Source organism: Protopterus annectens, chromosome 1.part1, assembly GCF_019279795.1.
Source record: "Protopterus annectens isolate FY-2018-M chromosome 1.part1, PAN1.0, whole genome shotgun sequence".
NCBI lineage: Eukaryota > Metazoa > Chordata > Ceratodontiformes > Protopteridae > Protopterus > Protopterus annectens.
In genome coordinates this window covers 638,940,606-638,963,376 of record NC_056726.1, presented here as the reverse complement: position 1 = coordinate 638,963,376, position 22,771 = coordinate 638,940,606, and the positions used below count along the sequence as shown (strand labels likewise).

At 40.1% G+C, this 22,771-nt stretch overlaps 1 protein-coding gene across 1 annotated transcript in view; it reads left to right on the top strand.

Annotated features, from left to right (window-relative positions):
- The window catches only part of ITGA1 (integrin subunit alpha 1), a 2,125,719-nt gene that overhangs the window by 1,162,781 nt on the left and 940,167 nt on the right, over positions 1-22,771 (top strand). The window contains exon 9 of the mRNA XM_044077325.1: positions 4,568-4,733. Coding sequence (XP_043933260.1) covers positions 4,568-4,733 — 166 coding nt within the window. The remainder of the gene's footprint in view (positions 1-4,567; positions 4,734-22,771) is intronic.

The window sequence follows — 22,771 nt, the reverse complement described above, 5'->3', positions numbered from 1 at the left end:
TGTCACCGAGTACTGCTTTTGACAACTTTTTATTAGCTGTGGGGACTACTCCATTTCTTCTACAACATTCTTGCCAACAGTGCATGATCTAATGATTATCTGGTTTAAATTTACTAACTCGGTCAGTTTCACTTCACTAATTCTCATCAAAACCTTACATAATCGAATCACATTACATCGAGATGAAAATAGCGAAACCTCACTTATGGGAAAGACCACATCAGCAAAAACAATGCCTGGCAAAGAACCACTTGGCCACCATGGAGGCATGTGCCCTTTTCCTCACTATAGCGTGATCTCTGAGTTGGTATATTTAGTTGGGGGGGTGGGGGGTGAAGCCTCCCAGTTCGGTGGGTTTGATTTACTGTGTTGGGTGTAATGTGTGCATGTTGGCCAGGTGGTTCCTTTCCTGGGTGTTGTTTTTGCTGATGTGGTCTTTCACATAAGTGAGGTTTTGCTATTTTCATCTCAATGCAGAGGGATTTGATTATGTGGGATTTCAACAATGTGAAGTAGAGCCCCTTAACCACACCAGGTTTACATGGGTTCATGGTGCTTATGTTTCATTTCCAGTGTCATATAAGTGTTTGCAGCATTAGGCTTTCCTTTCATCTCTGAGCACCTCAGCAGATGAGTAATTAATCTGTGCCATGATCTTTAGCATTGCATGTACTTATCATCTCTCCTTTCCCAGTAGTGTGCATAGCACATTCAGACCTAATGTTCTCATCTTTCATTGTCAAATTGACATATCCCTGGTTGCTTTTGTGCATAGAGATATTTAGTCTCTCTCATTTTACATCACACCACATACTGGCAATTTATATTTCTTTATCTGTAATAATTACTGTGGCATAGTATGATTAGACTGTTGTGTGGTAATAATTCATAATGGTTTTGCATAGTTTATAAGCTGCAGAATGATGGATGTCAGGAGACTGTGTCACAGCTCTGATTATTAGAATTTTATCTTCTTTTTAAATTGCCTTTTGTCCCGTTAACTAAAGACACATGAGCTGTAAATGATATGGGAACCTCCTGTGTAGGTAGAGTCAAGCATGTTCTTTTGCTAAAATCCCAAGACTGCATTTGTACTTCACTGTGGACTTTAGTGGATGGCTTATCAGTCTTTGCCTCAGATCTTCTTTTGCTGATATATAGAATGCTAATCCCCTTACCGTTCCCTTGAGAATAGAGAAAAGGCATTAGTCACTTCATCTATTCCCCACCTATTACCACCAGTCAGTCTCTAAGTCAAAGGTCTGTAGATATCCACTGTATGGCCTTTACTGCATTGATCACACTACCACTAGGCCCATGAGTTGTCTGATTTCTCAAGTCTTTTTTTTAATAATACAGCTAGCTGAATATGCCATTATGCTTTGAATGAACCAACATGTTGAATTAGACAGGTTCATAGATGTGTACTAGGCTAATGGCTCTGGAGCCTTTACAAGTCTAGCCCATAGGATTACCCTGGCATCATGCCACCCGACCTTAGTTTCCAGTGCCTCTGTCGAGTAGAGCCACTGGAGTGATCCCCAGGGTGAATTTTGTATTTCCCATCCACTCATCAAGATTTCTCTTGAAGAGGGCCAGTGAGGTGCTTTGTTTGACATGTATGGGAAGTCTATTCCATAACATGGGCAGTCTCTGGGTTATGAACCTGCCCCTCCAGGACATTCTGTTGATTGTGGTAATGAGGTTGAGGTCTTTGGAGCGTGTGGTGTGGAGGGATTGGGATTTCTTTAGATGTAGCATTTCTAACAGAGCTGGGTTAGACATGGCTTTGTAAGTCAAGCAGAGATCACCTCTAAGTATGCAATATGAAACAGAGGATAGTTGGAGTTTTTTGAGTCTGTCTATATAGGACAAGTGTTTAAGGCCTAGGATCCTCTTTGTGAGGTACTTTTGTGGCCTCTCCAGTTGTTGCAGATGTCTAGTGAGGTACATGCCAAATGGGACTCGATGATTGGCCTAATGAGGGAAGAGTATAGAGAGAGAGAGAGAGAGACAATGACCTTTTTCTTCCTGGATGCAAAGCCCTTAGTATTGAGATGTGCCATATAGAAGGACTTTCTGACTATAGTGGCAATGTGGTGGTCAAAAGAGAGGTTGCTGTCAACCTCTGTTCCCAGATCTCTTATAACGCCTTCTGTGTTCACTGGACTACCATCGATGTGGTAGTTCATGGGAACTGTTTTTTTCTCAAAAGAGATGATGACACATTTTTTGACATTAAGCTTAAGGCCATGGTTCTGACACATCGTTGGTCTCAGTGAGGCCTTTCTGTAGGATGTCAACATCACTTGGGGAGGTAATAATGGCTCCCAATTTGCAATCGTCTGTGAACTTTGTCAGCCAGAGTCCCTTCGTGTTGGCCTGGACTTCTGCGAAGCAGATGCCAAACATGGGAGGACCCAGGACTGATCCCTGTGGGACTCCACTCGTGACTGGTCAGCAGTCTGACTTGGAGTCAGCTACTTTCACACTGTGGTTTCTAAATGTGAGCCAGTTTGCAACCCACCTAGTGATATAGGGGTTGATGCCTAGCTTAATGAGTTTTTGCTATGATTCCTGAGTGGGGAATGGTATCAAAAGCCTTGGCTAGATCAAGGTAAGCTGTATGAACCACCTTGCCTTCATTCATCCACAGCTCTGGTGACTGACTCAAAGAAGTCAACCAAGTTGAGCAGGCATGATCTACCCTTCACAAAACCAAATTGTGTGGGATACAGAGTTTAGAGATTCCCTACATCCTTGTTTATTGGGTCCATGATGATGCGTCCATAGCTTTGCATATCAGACTTGTCAGGCTAATGGGGCGATAGTTCCCAGGGTCTGTAGTCACTCCTCCTTTGTGGAGAGGGATGACTACAGCAATGTGCAATTTGGTAGGGACAAAGCATGAGGTGAGGCTGTGATTGAACAGGGCACACAGGTGAGGTGCCAGTTCACTCTGTAATTCATGTAGAACACAGCCAGGGATATTGTCAGGTCCCATAGAAGCTGTATTCTTGGCCTTGGACAGTGCTGTTTTAACCTGTGCAGCAGTAATACTGGGTGCCTTGAAATCTACTGGTATTGTGATTAGTCCTTTGGGGGGGTTAAGTTGGCACTGAATCTGTCGGCCAGTATATTGGCAATATCTGTTGGCTCAGTATAGGAGCTACCATTGTGCAGTAGCTCAGAGCAAATCTGGGTATTGCCATGGAGGTTCTTTACATAACTATAGAAGGCCTTGTGGTTGTCTTTACTATCTGCTGCAATTCTGTTTTCATAGCTAGCTTTAGAGGATTTGATGAGGGATCTCAACTATTTGTTGAGGCTGATAAACAAGTTTTTCCAGTCTTGGGACTTCACCTTATTCTGCATCAGTTTCCTCCTTCTGTTGTACAGTTTGTTTATGGCTGGGGACCACCAGATTGGCTTCCTTTTTTTGGAGGAGAGCATGTTGGCTCTATTGGGTATGGCAAGATCCATGCATTTGTGTACGTGTTTGTAAAGTGCATTGGTGTATGATTCGGTGGTCATGCAACTATTCTCCATTTGCATGGGTGCCGTGAAGTTAGCCAGCTCTGTTCTTAGGAGCCCAAAGTTAGCTATGGAGAAGTTTTTCATGGTGGTTACCTTTACAGGGGAGGGATGCGGATTTCCAAGGTGATTAGTTTGTGGTCGGATCTCACCAGGAAGGTGTTGACTATTGGTGTAGAGAAACGGTCGCCCATGTTAGTAATGACCAGGTCAAGGATGTTGCTACCTATAGTAGGGGTAAGAACGATCTGGTCCAGGGCATTGGAATTAATGAATTCCAGGAAATGTTGGGCAAGTGTATTGGTACATGAGTAGTTTTCCCAGTTAATCGAGGGGTAGTTGAAGTCACCCAGTATGAGAGTGTTAGGTTGGACTCTAATATTCTCCAGTGTGCTTAGAAACATGGAGTGAGTGTCTTGGGACATGGTTAGGGGCCTATAACAGGCTATGACCAATCTTACCCAATGTTAGCTGCACCTGAAGATAAATGTTATGAACCCAGAATTTGCTATGGATCTGATAATTATACAATCGGGAGCCAGTAGTTAAGTTTACAGTCATTAAAGTCAACAACTACTTAGCTAACATATGTTGTTCGACAAAGCAGATGGTTGGCAGGTATGTGAGATCACTAAATTTCTAGGGGTTGAAGAATATGGTCTTTGCCCGGTGATGTTTGGTCTCAGCATCAGAATTTAAAAGTTGCAGGAAGTGTGTTGGCACAGCCCCTAACACGGGCGGTATGAGGAATATTGCCCCCTGCAAAAAGCATTTTTTTGTGCTGGTATGCTCTGAGGCTATGTCTTGGAGCAGGTACAGTGTATTGTCAATTTTGTTTCAGTTTTTTTTTGAGTCAGTGTTAGTTGCATTATCAAGTAGGTACTTAGATTCATTTTAGTGCACACATACAAATGGATGTATGCAGGTGCTGAACAAGACTGTTAACTGCAGCAAGAGTTGTGAATATGCTGAAAAATGGACCTGATTTTATTATAACATCTGCTAATTAACCAAATTGTTCCTTGTGTTTTAGATTCTTGGCAGTTATAGCAGAGGAAACATCAGCACAAACAATTTAGTGAAAGAAATACAATCCATTGCAAGTAAACCTACTGAAGACCATTTCTTCAATGTGTCTGATGAATTCGCTTTGGTTTCCATAGCTAAATCCCTTGGAGAAAGAATATTTGCTTTGGAAGGTAATACAGGAGCTTATATAATCTAAATTAATTCATCAGATGCTAACGGCAAAATGTGTAGCCTAATGAGGCAGTCTTTTATGTAACAATAAGCTATAAAAGCATTGTCAAAAGCCCTGAGTACATTAATATAAGCAAGCTATTTTTTTTCTAATTTGTCTCCTGTGTAAAGGAATCACTAAATAAATCTAAAACATACATTTGTTAAATGCATTTTATGACTGAGAACTAACCTGTGGGACCATGTTGTCTTGGCCATATTCCAAAACAGTTAATGCTTGTTGAATGCATTACATTTGTCTTGTGGGAAATCGAAGAATGTTTGTGATTCTAACAGAACATTGTCAAGCAGCATGTATTCAAGTACGTGTCCAGGTCTTTGTGCTTTGCTAATGGGCCAACACTCAGTTCCAACACACCTGCATTGTGTAATGTATCTTTACTGTTCAGTTGTCCAACCACAGATGTATGGACTCTTTATATGAAATTCTGTCCAGTAGTACAATATAAATGGGGTACCCCAGAAACATACTGAAGCAATCCTTAAGCCACATGTTGGCTAGTGCTTGAAGGAAGGAATTTAAAATGCTTCATAATGCTGTTCATCCCAACTTTGTATGCTGTGTAGCATTTCCTACTATGAAGCAAAATTACATCCAATGCAAGGGATGAACTGATGACACTCCATCTAATTTGATCAGTCCTGGGAAATGGTACCTTATATGAAACCTGCATTTCATGAAAGGCAAGACTACACTAATGGCTGTAGCTGTATCTGGCTGACACATAGTGTTAGAAGAGGCAGTGAAATTACACCCAGTTGTGTAAAGCTTTGGCTCATTACCTCTATCTGACTGGCTGTGGATACAACCATTTTCTTAGTCTGCCCAGCAAACAGTGACACTGAGACATAGTGAAAACTTTATGAGGCTCATTTGCACTTCATATTTCAGATGTGCAGTACCTCTTGGTAAACCTGTAGGATGGTTTTGGTTAGCAGCTTTGGGGCAAGGTGAAGAAGGCAGTGCTTTGATGCTTGGAGCAGCGGCTTACATGGCACCATTGTCAACAAATGTCCTTAACTTACAAATCAATATCTATGTGTTTATCTTTATCATAGCAGCTATTTTTTGTTGTTGTTTTGTTTTGCTTTTTCCTAAGTCTCAAGGCTATATTGTGCTTCTCTGATCTCTTTTAATCTGGCTCATAGGAAAACATAATGCATTTACTTTGGCTGTTATTGCACACTGACAGGATGAAATCAAAGCCTTCCAGATGAACACAAACTAAAAGGCAACTACAATACAGTGGGGTAGAAAATAAATAAGCAGACATTGAAATAGATGTATAAACAGGCAATTCACAGGTATACAGCAGACACAGACAATACAGAAGGAGGCAGAAATATCAGCAAAACATGGAGGATATTCACTTTAGATATGAAAGGAAACAAAAAAACAATGGGATATGTTATTGTAGTTTACATTCCTAGACTCCCATCTGTCTTATAAACAGTATCATGCGTGATGTATATATTCAAGTTAGCAGGCACAACCCCAGTTCCATTCTGTGAATAGATAAACTGAAGATAGAAGGGTAAATGGGCTTCACAGCTCAACAATATGAGGGTCTGTCCTAGTTTCCACTCATTGTTTAACAGCTTTGCACAGTATCCTAGTTTTTGCTTGTGTTTTTCTTCGGATACTTACGTTTCTCCTCCCCTCCCAGCATTAATCTGTTTGACTGGCTCATTAAGTTGTCAGTTTATGTTTTGTATTTACATTTGTTCTTGTGAAGTGGGCAGAAAAGAATCCAAAGAGGATGAGTTTGGTTACCTGGTTAAAAAAGAATTAAAAAATGCAGACTGTAAAAGCTAACATTTTCAAAACACAGCAGATGCATATTATTCCTTTATGGTGGGAGATGCAGTTTAACTTATTGGAGGGAAAATTAGTAGAATAAGCAGGAACAATGGTTATCGTCTGTCATTAGAATATGTGATTTTTTGATTTTAAGAAGCTATACTGTTAGCCAAAAATATTAATTTTTTTATTTTATTTTATTTTACATTTGTTAACCGGGATAGTCCGACTGGATATATGTCCATTTTCAGCAGAGGCCCGGGGAGAAAAGCTCCAAACAGTAACAAAAATATCATTACATATCACATATCATGGATAGCATAATAGAATATTTACAGAGAACATAGAGACAACCCATACAGAAATTACATATATAAATTTTATTTTTTTATTTATTTATTTTTTTACATTAAATCAATGAACTACCATTTTAATAGCTTCATTAGGAGCAGTTGTTAAGTTCAGAGTAGATAAGTCTGAAAGTTGCACTACAAGACAGGTTACATAGCAGCTGTACACAATCTGGAGAAAAGATTAGCCAGGCTTGATACAATAGCATGTCCATTTTGACCCCAGGTATTGTTAGAGCTTAGCTTTGAAATGACCTAGTGAAGAGAGTGAGGTAATCTCACGAGGTAGTGGGTTCCATGATCTGCCTACAGAGTTTATAAAGAGAGAGTCACTGGCTAGGTTATTAGTTTTACATGTCTGGATAAGGCGTCTGCTGGAAGAACGCAATGGTCTAGGGTTGTTATACAGGGTGACTAGATTTTTGAGTGCAGGGGTGTTTTCAGGGTTGTATATAATTTTGTGGGCCATAATCAGTTGGTTATATAATGTTAGACTAGGTAGTTCAAGTCATCCAAGCTGAATTCAATTGATGCAATGATGTGTCCTGAAAGGCAGCCCAGTGGCAAACCTGGCAATGTGATTATAACAGATAGTGATTTTGTTCAGGGCAGTCTTACTAGTATTATGGAGAAGAGGGGATGCATACAAGAGAGTAGAGAGAAGGTGAGATCGAGCAATGGCAACCTTGGCTGGAGGAGTCAGGAAGCTTTTTATTCTATGCAATGAGCCTAGTTTTTTGTTGATGGTTTTGATCAATTGGTTAACACGTAGGTCGAATTTTAAGTTGTTGTCGATAGTGACACCTAGTAGTTTTGTAGAGTGGTCAGGTGAGATTATTGTGCCATCCTTTGCTTTAATTGTAAAGGTAATGGCGCTAGACCTTTGGGTTGGTGGGAATAACAGCATTTTTATTCTTTTTAGGATTCAGTATCAGGCGACGATTGGTAAGCCAGTTTTCTATTGTGTTAAAGGTAGTCTGGGTAGCTAACTGTAACTCTGTAGGGGATGTTGCTGAGCAAATCAGTGTAGAGTCATCTGCATATTGGATACAGCTGACTTTAGGTATGACAGTGTTCAAATCAGTGATGAAGATGGAGAATAACAGTGGGCCTAATATAGAATCTTGTGGTACTCCCAGGGTATTAGGTAGCAGGGTAGAGAGTTTGGTCTGCCAAAGTACAGCCTGTTGTCTACCACTTAGGTAGGAATTAAACCATTGAAGGGCTTTGGGATCTAGACTAAGTGATTGCAGGGTATGGATTAATAGTTGGTGATCCACCATATCAAAAGCTTTGGACAGATCCAAAAATAGAGCTGAAGAAATATGGTTATTATTACGATTGAGGTTTATGGTATTGGAAAAGACTAGTAGGGCTGAGGTAGTGCTATGGTGAGGTCTAAAGCCATGCTGGGTATCTGCCATGAGGTGGTTATTTATTAGGTGGTGCTTGAACTGTTTTTGAATACATTTTTCCATTATCTTTGCTAGAGGAGAGAGTATAGCTATAGGCCTGTAATTGGAGAGTTCAGTAGAACTACCTCCTTTATGAAGAGGAATTACATAGGATATCTTCCAGATATCAGGAATTTTTGGTGCGATTGATAAGTAATGACACTGGGTAGGCAATGGCATCAGCTGATTTTTGTAGGTATTCAGCCGGAAGTTGGTCAGCCGAGCGTGTGGTGAGTTTGAGTTTTCTGATTAAGGTACGGATTAGTGATGTGACAACAGGTTGAAAGCTAAATAAAGGTAGATTTTTAAGGGTGGAACTGTCTAGGCTGTGGGAGCTAAGAGGCAGTTGGCTGGCTAGGGCTTGGATTGTCTCGGTAAAGAATCGGTTAAAACTGTCAGAGACTGCTTCTGGGGGTTTATCAGTGGAGGCAGCAGGGACAGGGATAGTAGTATGACCAGGGTGTAGTAGATTATTCAACCCTGCCCAGAACTTCTGAGGGTTATTTTGATTATTTGTTTGTAATTTGCAGTAGTATTGTTTTTTGTCAAGTAGTATATGTTTTTTAGTTTCATTCCTAAGTTGCCTGTATTTAATTTGATCATGAGGGAGTTTAGTAGTTCGCCATAAAGCCCAAACTTTATTTCTGAGTTTAATTTTGAGCCTGGTCTCTTTTGAAAGCCAAGGTGCAGCTTTTGCCTTAGTTTTCTTTGAGAGAGTGGGTGCGTGAAAGTCAAGAATCTCAAGGAATTTTTTGTTAAAATTCAATACTGCTTATTCTAAGGGGAGAAGTTTTACTATAGACCAATTGCAAGAATTTAATTCTTGTTGGAATTTGGCTGAGTAAAATTTTTTTTATTTCTGACATTTCTTAGTAAGGGTTGTTGGGGACTGGTTACTTTGTACTTGATTATATATGTGAGATGGTGATCACTTAGATTATCAGGGGGGGTACCAAATGTATACAGGTTGGGGTGACTATTAATAAGTACCCAATCGCGTATACTTTCTTTATAGTTGGGTTTGCCTGTCCTAGTTGGGGTGTTAATAACTTGCATAAATGAGTGAAAGTTAATATGGGTGGTAGGGGATTCTGAAAAACAGGTGGCCCAATCTATATTAAGGTCTCCGAGAAGTAAGGTTTCTTGAGGATAGTGACTAGATATCCGGTGTAGGGTATCTTCAAGTGTAGCTATATTATTACCTGGGGGAATGTACATGCAAATTATATAAATGCATTTACTATTGTTGAGTTGCAGTTTGGTGGCTAGAATCTCTAAGTTGTTAATCTGAGGTGGTTGTATGACATCTGTAGTTACACTCAACTCAGATTTGTAGAGTATGGTTACTCCACCCCCTTTTCTGGAAGCATGGTCCCACCTGTGTATGTTATACCCAGGGAGTAGTACTTCATTATCAGTAGTGGTAGGTTTTAGCCATGTCTCAGATAGACAGAGAATCTCAGGGGAGAGATCAGCAAGGAGTGCATGAAGTTCATGCACCTTGTTTTTGATGCTTCTGATATTAAGATGATAGGTTAGGAGAGAGTTGGGTGGCCGGGAAATTGTAGGGTTGAGGCTTAAGTTTCTGGTAGAGGGAGAGTACATGCCTGAGATGGCAGGGCCAGGGTTAGGGTGTATATCCCCATCAAGTAATAGACTAAGTCTAAGCATGGAGATACATTTCAGGAATTTATCTAGAATTTTATAGTTATGTTTGAGTCTAGGGCTGATTTTCCTGGTGTTAGTGTGTAGGGAGTGAGAGCATGATGTTAGATATGTCCTAGTACTATGGATATGATAAAAGGTGGGATGTTTGGCTTCTGGAGTGTTAGTGTGGGCCGTTGGGGCTTGGAATCCTAAGAGAGGTTGGGTTTCATATAAGGTTAGGAGGTATGGGGCTAATAGGATAGGTAGTAGTATGGAGTACCACATATCTAGAGAGATGAGGAACTATGTACCTAGAAGTGCACTATCAGATGATAGTGTGAAATGGGTTACAATAATGGAAGAGAGAAGGAAGCAGCTGGGAGCTGATATGTGCCACTACAAAGGAGGAAGAGAGATGGGGTATGGGGAATAATTCACTTAGCAGGAAGGTGATAGGAGCTAGCAGATGTGGGAGTGACTAAGTGGCAATAAATCTAGAGGTAGTGGGGGCGGGTGGAAATTGGGGGCAGGGAGGGGAGCGGAGAGAGCCCGAGCATAACGAGGGCGAACGGAGCGCAGCAATTGCAATCCTCAGATTGTACCAATCAGCTTTAGCTCAGCTAGGCTTTAGCTCATCTAGGTAAGTATACTATCTTATATGCAAGGATTTCACTTAAATTATTTTGGGATTGTAAAATTCAGTAGGTTAGAATAAACTTTCCGGGATTATCTTGTTTATACTACAATTTTCTGCAGTAATTTGCTATAGCTTGTATAAATATGGGGATGTTTTAATAGTTGTTCCAAATGTTAGTAAGCAGGGGTGTATATCCGTAAATAGGGTTGGGAAAAGCCATATTCAGGAGGGACAAACTAAAGATAACTTATTTAATTTGGCAAAAAAGAATAAAGGAAGATACCAGACCACAGCAGATAAAACCATGCATGAATTTATTCCAATAACAGAAAGAGTGAGCGCTTTCGCAGCCAAAGCTGCTTCATCAGACATCGAATCATTTAATTTCCTGTTATTTAAATCCATTCCAACCAATCATAAGTAAACAGCATGACTGTGTGCTAATTGCTGTTTAGTTATGATTGGTTGGAATGGCTTTAAATAACAGGAAATGAAATGATTCGATGTCTGATGAAGCAGCTTTGGCTGTGAAAGCGCTCACTCTTTCTGCTATTGGAACAAATTTGTGTATGGTTTTATCTGCTGTGGTCTGGTATCTCCCTTTATTCTGTTTAGCCTCACTTGTATTTTTGGGAAGCCAGTTTACCTGCATCACACTTTTATTTCTTATTTTGACAATATTTAATTTATTATTGTCTGTGGTCAGGAAGTTGGTTAACATGCATACAGAACTCTTCATGTGTGCCTACCTTGCAAGCAGACAGCTGGCTTAAAGGCAAATATGTTGCCTGTTATGGAAAGCTTCCTGTAAAGTTTGATTTGGTTCTGAATTATTGTCTAGCTAGGAAATAGAGGAAGAGGGGGCCTCTAATGCACTGCATCTACAAGCTTATAATGAATAAAAGTGTACTATGAATGCCGATTTACATTCATATCAAATAGCAGTAGCACATCCATGCTGCATGTATTTCTACTGGATCCTTATCAGCAATATGGTTGAAACTAATAAACAGAATGATTAGAAAGGAGTAACATTTGTTCTTGTGCACTGGGATGGCACAATCTCAATATACATCTTTCACTGTTGATACGTTCTGTACCAGGGATGATGGCTTTGCCCACTGGGTAATGTACTATGGTGTGCCAAAGCAGCTGAGGTTTCTGACTTTCATGCCTTTAAAGTCTATTGTAGAAGCAAAGCTAGAGTTTCATTTAATCTGTTTACAGTTGCAGGTAGAATTTTTTGCCTATAAGTGTATTTTGTGTATTACAAAACACAGTGAAGTGCACAAATGCAGTGCAAAGTATTATGAAAAGTGTATGGTAATTTCATTCTAATAATTCAGAAAGGCTCAAAATGATGTTAAGCTGCTATCAATTGGTCATGCATTCAGAAAAGACAGCATGTACTTAACTTTGCATTCATTTTTAAGTGCCAGATGGGAGTAGCACTTTTGTAATGTTGTGATGAACAGAGTATTGCTTTTAAGCATATAGGAATTATCTCTTGGAAAATGTATATTGAAAGTAACAAAGGGGAAAAAAGAGCAACGAACAAACAAACCAAAAAAAAAATGCTTTGAAAAAAGGGTGACAGATTTAGGCCATCATTTCAAAGACCAGTCCTGTGAAGGCCAATAATTTGAAACTAACTATGAAAAAGGTGATTTTGTACCAAAATAAGCCAGTGTTTCTAGTAGGGGCAAATACTCTATACCCTACATGCAGGATTATTTGCTGTGTTCACCACCTAACTGTAATACATCAAATCAAGGTTACTGATACAAGAGACTGCTTTTACATTTGCCCAGATAATCTTAAAGTAGACATCTTTATTGGACCAGTTTCAGAACTTCAGTAGACTCCCGAAGGTGATAAAAAAGTCCCTTATTAGAGAGAAATTTCACAGAACAGTATCAACATTGCATGCATGTCCATTTGAACCTGCTTGGTTGGTTTCATTTTATTTTACACAACTGTTTATAAATGCCTGTGTTATTCATCTTTAGGGCTTCTTTTCAGAAGTATGTGACTTGAGACCACAAGGCCTAACACTTTGAAAATGAAAGTAGAATTCATCAGAAGTAGTGAATTGCACTGCTACACATTTAGAATATGTAATTTGGGGTGTATGCAAACTACACGCTTGCTAATTACAAATTCCAAGATCACTGTACCTTAGACTAGGGTTTTACCCTGAGATACAGCCATCTCCAAAACAGTCTGCATCTTCCTCCTCACACTTTATGTTGTGCCTTCCCAGTGTTACAGTTACTGTTTCAGCAGGCACCCCATTTAAGTGACGAAGGGTGCACCCAACAGCTTTTACAACAATACTGGACTGTTTCTTTTGGCAGTTTTTTTTATTTCTTTATTTCAAGTCAAGAATAATCTAAAAAGGTACCATACTTCTATTGTTTTTCTAAAATCTGTGCAGTCTTTTTGTTACTTGAAGCTTGTTCATTTCATAGGAGTACACAATGTTTTTTGTATTACATTTAGTATAGTTTATCATTTTCAATGCATCCAGCTTCATATTCAGAACTGGAAAAAAAAGCAGATTGGAATGCTACAGTTTATATTTTTCAAATGCAGAGTGTCAGAGAAGACATCTCCATATAGACAGAAACAAGCAACTGTAAAGAAGGACCTGACTTTGCAGGATGAGCAATTCAAATGTGCATATGAAAAAACAAAAGACGCGCATAGCTTATTTGCCTTACACTTAACCAAGATATGGAAATTATTTCACTATACAAATACTGCAATGATGGCAAATGCATTTCCTTCCAGGAATGTATTCACTTTTGATTGCAGCTGGACAGAAATATCAATATGCGCATCACCACTTGCATTAGTCATAATAAAAGGATTACAGTTCTTTGTGTGCCCTGACAAGAACTGTTACAGTGCTCTTACATCAGCTGTGCATGTGTATGGTGGTGAACTGATGACTGAAACTGTGTAGTTACCAAATTATTTTTCTCATGTGTCTCAGAATACATGTAAGCTTTCCTTGCTGGATTTCACCACACAGGCATATGAGCTTGCTTTCGCAGACTCACTGATAATATTCAGCCATGCAGTCATAAACTCAGTGGCATTCAGGATTCAAGTCCAGCATGCAGGTTGAAGCCCTGGTTTCTCAACTTTATGCCGCTGTAGCCCAACTCCTTCAGATTTTTTTTTTTGTTCAGCCAGGGGGGCGGGGGGACAACTACATGCTACTAAATTGTTACTTGCGCTTTACTCATTTTCCACTTTCACTTTCATCTCTTATTTGAAAGCAGTATAAGCGTGGTTGAAAAGGCATATTCTTAATTAGGGGGGCTAAGGAATAAGGCATTTAGCTGTGCCTTTGAGGACAACACAATAATACATGTTATGCTGTTTTCTGACTTGGGTTTTTATAGTGTTGCTTATGTAAGTTTCTAACCTTCAAATAACTTTTGTGATTAAGCTGCTTGCTAAGTTGACGGACTGTGAAACACAGAAAATGTATTAAACTGAAAAAAATGTTACATTTATTTTCCTTAGAGTTAGTTATAAAACAATAGATCAAATACCTATTAAAATAAAATAAATGCGTTATAGTATTTGCGGACTCAAAGTATAGGTTACTGCATATGCCTCAGACTTTTTTAACAGGTAAAAGCTCTTGCAACAGCTCCTCTTTCCGGGTTTGATTTCTGAAACACATAACCAGCAGTTATACACCATTTGCTATGCATCATATTTAAAAAGTAGACACTGATTATGAGATAATTCCTTTCTGAATGTATGATTGTGTAAGAACTAATGGATGTAGATGTTTCTCATTTACTGGCTTCCCTCACATTAGAGTTCCTCTTTAACAGTTACATTCCTGTATCTTCTCTGATTGCTGTCTGCAGTTGTTGCAGTGCCACAACCCACACAACTATCAGATCTCTTTCCACTCGTTTAGATAAGCTCTACTTAATATGCCAACAATCCTCATCAATCTTCCCATTTCTTCTGTACTTCCGTACCATATTTCTGAAGTGCCAGCAACATTCTTTGCAAGCTTCTGGGTACTCTTTGCAAAGATTTTCTATAAATGATTTGCAAAGGCTTATAAACTGATTCATGTTTAATATGCCTCCTACATGCTTACTTATGACTATATTTAGCATTTTTCTTAATTTGTGCTAATCTGATTTGAGCATCTGTCACAGTTATTGACTCAGGAGCAGTAGGTCAGCCCTCTTGCACTAATGATGCTACTAGTGCTGGTGTTGTAACTATCAGTCTGTAGTAGATCAAAGCTCCTGGTCTGTTCCTGTGATCGACTACATACTGCATCCTGCCCAGCAGCTTTTCTTTGACGTACAGTTTCATCTGATGAGTGTGATATGCACTTAATTATTGTGCCATTCCCAAGAATTATATTAATGTTTGTCTTTCCACTGGTGTCTGCATAATTACAGCAGCAAGCATCTTGTCTGCATCTCATTGTAGCCTGTCAGTAGTGAGATGATTTGTGCATTAAAAAGATAAATAAACCAACCTGATACTTTTGCTTTTTATTGTTTTGAGTGGTCTTTCACACTGGATACAGCAAGTTTTGAGTTTTATTATTTTGGAACCAGTTTCAGAGTTTCCCTTGACTCCACTTTAGATCTTGCAAATCCAAGTTCTTACATTCTGAATAGAGGCATTCATTTATTAAATGCCAGTATAGGTATGAGCTGTTATAGCAGAAGAGACATGAGACAGCTATACCATTGGCTCAATTTGGTGTAGGTAGACCAGGATGGGGGCACCAGGTAATGTGTTGGGCAGTTGACCTAGGGCCGCTCCTGCATTGGCTCCAAGGTTTCTTCGTAAATGCCAGGACCCTGCTGGTCATATCACCCATTTTCTAAGTAACTCTGCTTTCCTGAAGTTGTATGCATGCATTTTTCTAGAACTGAGTCAGTGCAAAGACCTCAAGAAGGCTGGTCAAACATCTAGATGGTCAGAGCCATAACTGAGCCTCCTGACAGTCATTGAAAAAGTTATTTAGTGTCAAGATAGAATGTTTATTTGTTTTGAGTCATTGGTCACTTTGCAGTTCAGAAATGCAATTTACAAATTGAAATTCATTTATTTTTTAAAGTCAGTTTTAATGTATCACTTGTATAACTCACATGAAATCCTCAGAGTATTTCATTATTTGAAGAAAAGATGGTCCAATTGCAACCACTGGGAATTCTCTGCTTACAAGTTAATTTAGTAACAAGTTAAGATGTGTACTCAGAAGTCTGATTTGCTCCTTACTAGTAGCAGACTACCTAAGAACCATGAAAACCTATGATGTTCCAGATTTCTGCATGTTACAGGGGATGAAGTACCTTTACCCTTTAAGAAGAGGACAATAATAGGACAAGAGATATAAATAAACAAAAACAGGAATTTTCAACCTAGAGGAAATCTGCTCTTTTTTAACCATCGATTCTTGATCTACAGGAAGCTGAGATCAAATTCTTTGAGTGTCAAGTGCTCAAATTAAAAGACACAGAGGAGCAGAACTCCACTGTTTTTCATAAGAAATAACTGCCAGTGTGATTTCTAAGTGTGTGGCAGCAGTGATTTCTTTATTTTGGGGAATTTCTCCCTTTTTCATGTTTTGGAACTATGAAATTACCCTTTCATTATTTTTGGCATTTGAATTCATTATTTTGGCTCTTCTGTATCTTTTATGTCAAGGCTTCATGGAGGAAACTTTAGTCTTTACAAGAAACCAAGGCTTATAGGAAACTCAAGATGCTTACGTTATTGAACTAATGGATAGCTCTGAAGACTGAATTTGGAGAATTGAAGGATTCACTGATCCATCCATCCATCCTCAACTCCTTTTCCCATTTTTGCACATGGGGTTAGGGTGTCACTTCAGCAGTGACAATCATCTTGAGCCAAGGTTTACACTGCCAGGTGGCTAGCTCTGCTGCTGTAGTTCATCCATACCATTCACTCACACACACACACACACACACACACACACACACACACACACACACACACACACACACACACACACACACATACACACACACACACACACACACACTCCCACCTACAAGCAATTTAGAATGTCCAATCCACCTGCTGCATGTCTTTGGAATGTGGGAGGAAACTGGAGCACCAGGAGGAAACCCATGTGACTGCAGGGAGGACATGCAGACTCCCCACAGAAGGCACTCCAGCTGAGAATCAAACCGGAGAACATCTTGCTGTGAGGAGACAATGCTAACCACTGCACCGCTACGGCACCCTGTGCCTCACTGATAAGGGAGAGAATGAACAACAAGCATATAACACCAAAAGCTCTGAATGTATGCAAAAAAAAAAAACAAAAAAAAAAAAATTGTTTAGAAGAAGAGGAAAAAAGGAAAAAAAAAATAAAAATTAATATTGATAAAGTAAAAAAAAAAAAAAAAAAAAAAAAAAAAAAAAAATAATACTGGTGAGAGAGTCACAAGATGCAGAGGTGGTATTATACCTGTCAAATGTTCCTGACATCAGAGAGCATCCCTAATTTTGCCTCATATCTTTGTCTTTCCCTAGTAAAAATGTTTGTTTTTTCTGGTAAATCAGCAAGGATTATTGTCAGTTCCCAGTTTCTTAACTTTTATCATTCAGAAAATGCATGTTGATGCAAAAATAAGTTATCCAGATCTTATTGTTTTAGTTTTGTGAGAAAAGAGCAAAGTTGAAAGAAGTTGAAAAAAAAATAAAAATTATTATTTTAGGTGGCCTTAAGTGTGAGAAGAAGTGTCAGCTGTTTAATTAGTTGTGTAGAAGCTGTGGTACAACTATTCAGAATGATTTGCAAAAAAAAAACACGAGAACAGAAATCATTTCTACTTCAACAAACTTTGATAATGTTGTATTCCCTTTCCAATGGAAACATGATAATCTTATTCCAATTCATAAGGGAGGTGTTTTCTTTTAAGGCAGAAAGCTTAACTAGTCTTATTGACAAAAGTTTGGAGAGAAATTTGATAAGATTAAAGTTCAGATAGCAAATATACGTTGATGTACTGCATCATAAGTTTACACTAGGAAAGCCTACTATAATCAGTTTAGTAACTTTCTAAACAGGTGTAGTTCAGTCCTTAGATGATTATTTGGCAGTGGACATGATTTATTTGTATCTGGCTAAAGCTCTCAGTTTAGCTTCACAGTCATATAATTGTTATAGCTATAGTGAAATACAAGTTTAATAAGTTGTTAGTCATTAGATAAGGAACTGCTTAAATGACTGAAAATTGGGAATAGGTATACAGTGCGATGAGTCAAAAGAATTAAGATCAACAAGGTAAATTCTATAGAGCTCAGTTCTGTGCTCTTTGTATTTTTCTTCTCCACAATAAGTGGTTGCTGTGCTGCAAAGTCTGTTGATGATGCCAAGATTGCTAGAACCATAGCAATAATTAGAAATAAATGTGAGATCAAAACTACTTAGCTTGTTTATGTGAGCACAGCTGAACAGTCTAAGAGTAAAACTACGCATTTAGTACATGCTAGATATGTATATAGTATAAATAGCACAATAACTGAGAAATGTCAGGAGTTTAAATATGTAGGTATTATAATTACTGAAATTCAGATGAATACAATTCTGTGGAACACTTATTCTGTAGTTATTAAGAACTGTATCCTTAAGGCCTGCTATGGTAATGCTTTCCATTTATATGTCAAGTCTAAGACCAATAATGGAAGTGCTGTGATTTATTTTGTATATACTCAAATCTGATATATACAGACTGGAAAAACCCAGAAGTAGTTTGCCAAAAAATATCAAAAGAATTTGTAATTTGTTTATGAACGAAGATTTGGGAAGCTTAATTTATTACAAATGTATCCAAAAACAAATGAAACAGAGTCCAAACTGGCCATAATCGTTTATTATAAAACATAAGCGCTTTCAGGTTAAAAAACCCTTCATCAGACAAACTTCACATAATCATGACAGTATTTAAATATTAAAGATTCTGGGAATCTTGAGGCAATGTTACAATTGCCTCATGTACACAGACAACCCTCTCCTCCTCCCAACAAATACAAATATATGCGAGAGATGCAACTATATAGCCAAACTGGAGGCTGAGCTCTCTCAATTCAGTACTGGCAAGACCAGACAGGAGGAGAAGGTAACCACACACACCACAAACCCAGTCTCACATAGAACTATCACAACTGCAAACCAAACACATAAACACACAAAAACATACTCAGAGGCGCTGATTAAAAATCTACCAAAATAACAGAGGCCTCCAAAGCAGACACCCAAGCAACCACCACCTCAAGACATAGCATATGCAACACATAGTTCACAAAGTCAGTGTGCTAAACAGTCACAGCCCTTAAGGCCAAACAACATGCCAGACACACTTGTAATAGGTGACTCCATAGTCAGACACACTGACGTCCCGCTCACCAGACTGAACAAGGAAAAGGTCACAGTAAGCTGCCTGTCGGGAGCTAGAATCCGCCACATAACACAAGCACTCAGGTCACTCCACAGCAAGTACAAATATGACTCAGTCATTGTACATGCCAGTGTGAACGACCTGAGACGTACCTCCCTGGACTACATGAAAAGAGACATAGAGGACCTCTCTGATTATGTAGCCCAGGCCGGTATAACCCTGACCCTGAGCAGCATCTTACCCTCACCAAGAATGATGCCACAGTACAAAGACAAAATGATCATTTTAACAATTGGCTTAATTACTGGTGTCATTCAAAGGGGATCCAATGTCTGTCTGCTTGGGATGACATGCTTGACAAGCCACGTTGCTTCGCAAGGGATGGCTTGCACCTGTCACCCCTGGGCTTCCGGATATTGGCCAAGGCTCTTGCCACCCCCATAGTGCCTTTTTTAGGCAAGGCTCAAATGACAAACCTACCTCCCTGGAAAACACAAGTGAAAAAAAACTAAGGGTAATGCTGCTCAATGCCAGAAGTCTAAACCTCAAGATGCACACCCTCGAAGCCCTCCTCAGTATGGAGAACATCGATGTCTGTGCAGTGACTGAAACCTGGTTCAAGGCTCCTGAGAGCACCCCAGCACTATCAGGTTTTACCTCATATCATGCTTTCCGGCCCCAAAACTTGGACCGAACCACAAAAGGAGGGGGAGTATCCATATTCATCAAAGATACCCACACCTCCAGGTTAGTGGCAATGCACGAAGCATCAGAGACCATCCAGGTGCAACTAACCATAGGCAAAACAGCCTTACAGTTTGTAGCATGCTACAGACCACCCTCTCAAACTCAGGAACCCCACACAGCCTTCCTGAAGACACTGGAGAGTATGAATGTCTCTCCAAATACCATCATTTTGGGAGACTTCAACTACCCAAACATAGACTGGGAACATTACTCAAGCCAAAACACCCTAGCCCAAAGGTTCCTAGAATTCATAAACTCAAATGCAATGGAACAACTAGTCACCATTCCCACAAGAGGAGACAATATACTAGACCTGATCATCACAAACATGGGGACAAATTGCTCCACACTGGAAGTATATCCCTCTTTGGTAAGATCAGACCATAAATTAATCTCACTGGGAATCCACATCCCGCCCCCACCCCCTGCACAAAAGACCACAGTGAAAAACTTCTCAAAAGCCAACTTCACACTTCTTAAGACTGAAGTGGTATCTTCCAAGGCCCCTGGGCCAGTGGAAACCACAACCCACACTGCTGAATCCTTTGCAAATGCCTTCTATGGGCACCTTCAAGAATGCATGGATCATGCAATCCCAATTAAAACCAAGACCCATTCCCCCAAAGGCAGGCACCCGGTCTGGTGGACCCCAGCCATAAACAAACTCTACAACAGGAGGAGGAAGCTACTACATGACAGAGCAAAATCCCTAAAAGGGAAGGCATCTCTGATCAGTACTAGCAAAAAACTACGATCACTCATAAAATCATCCAAGGCCAACTTTGAGAGAAAAATCGCAAAAGACACAAAAGACAATCACAAGGCCTTCTTTAGCTATGTTAGAAACCTGGGTGGAAACTCCCAGATATGCTCAGAGTTAGTCCAAAATGACACAAAATACACTGAACCCACTGACATTGCCAACATTCTGGCAGACAGGTTCAGTGCAAATTTCTCCTCCCCCTCCACCCCAAAAGGAGAAATAACTATCCCAGCAGAGTGTAGCCTCCTAACATCTCAGATGCCCAGGTGAGAGCCGCCTCTCTAAAGCTAAAACACAGCATCAATGGGACCGGATGGTGTCCCAGGCTGTGTGCTACATGAACTCCAAGAGGAACTAAACCCACACATAAGGCTGCTGTTTAATCTTAGCCTTACTACAGGATACGTACCCAAAGAGTGGCGTACAGCAACAGTGGTCCCACTTCACAAAGGCGGTGCTTCTACGGACCCTGGAAATTACCGCCCCATAAGCTTGACGAGCCTGGTCTGCAAAGCTATGGAGAGGATCATTATGGAACTCATAAGCAAAGACATTGAGGACCTACAGACATTGGATCCTACCCAATTTGGCTTTGTCAAGGACAGATCCTGCCTTTTGAACTTGGTCGACTTTTTTGAAACAGTCACTAAGGCCATTGATGAGGGTAAGGCAGTTCACACAGCCTACCTTGATCTTGCAAAAGCCTTTGACACAATACCCCACTCGGGCATCACAGACAAACTCACCAGCTTAAATGTAAACCCATATGTCACAAGATGGGTTGCAAACTGGCTCAAGGACAGAACCCACAGGGTCAGAGTTGCTAGAGCTATGTCAGACTCTAAGCCAGTCACAAGCGGTGTCCCACAGGGCTCAGTCCTGGGACCCCTCTTGTTCGGCATTTATTTTTCCGAGGTACAGGCAAACATAGGAGGATTGTGGCTGACAAAGTTCACAGATGACTGCAAACTGGGCGCCATAATTGATATTCCAGCGGACACAAACATCCTTCAGAGAGGCCTCATAGAAATGGATAATTGGTGCCAGAGCCATGGCCTTAAGCTGAACGCCAAAAAATGTATAGTCATACCCTTTGGGAAAAACAAGATACCGACAAATTACCACATAGGTGGTAATCCATTAAGTACGGAAGAGGTAATCAGGGACCTAGGGACCCAGGTTGACAGTAACCTCTCATTTGACACTCACATTGCCAAAGTGGTTAGGAAAACCTTCTATATTGCCCACCTTATCATGAAGGGTTTCACATCTAGATCAAGAGAGGTCATTGTGTCCCTGTACTCTTCTCTTATCAGGCCAATGATTGAGTACAATGCCCCATTTGGGATGTATCTCACCTGACACCTGCAGCAGTTGGAAAGACCCCAAAAGTTCCTCACCAAGAGGATAAAGGGTCTTAAACATATGTCATATGCTGCCCGACTGAAAAAACTCCAGCTCTATTCAGTCGCATACCGCCTACTCAGAGGTGATCTGTGCCTGACGTACAAGGCCATGTCCAATCCGGAATTAATGGACATGCTCCACCTCAGTAAATCCAAATCCATCAGAGCTACGAAAGCAAGAGACTTAAACCTCAACACAGAAATAAATAGGACATGCTGGAGGGACAGATTCATAACCCAGAGGCTCCCTACACTCTGGAACAGAATCCCAGTCCATGTTAGGCAGAGCCCCTCACTGACTCTATTCAAGAGAAATCTTGACGAGTGGATGGATGGGAGATCGTAGGTTTACCCCGGGGGTCATCTCTGTGTCACTGCTAGACAGAGGCACAGTAAACTAAACCCTAAAAGGGCATAGTATTCTCATCCTAAATGGTGGTGAAAGCCACACACACTCTGGCTAGGCTTATAAATGCCCTAGGGCAGATAGCCTAGAACGAACCTATGAACCAATGAACCTATAAAAGCAACCAATTACTTTCTATACTTGACCCGCCTTTTCTTTAAGGTAGGTTTTAAAGGTAGAGAACTATTTAACCCAGGTAGGTTGTCAGCAGCCAACAGTATGATCCATCTTAACTCTGCATACACTGTATCATTGACAAGGACCCCCCCCCCCCTTTTTTTTCATCTGTGCAACATGCAGAACCACAAAAACAAAAGTATGATCTGGAAAG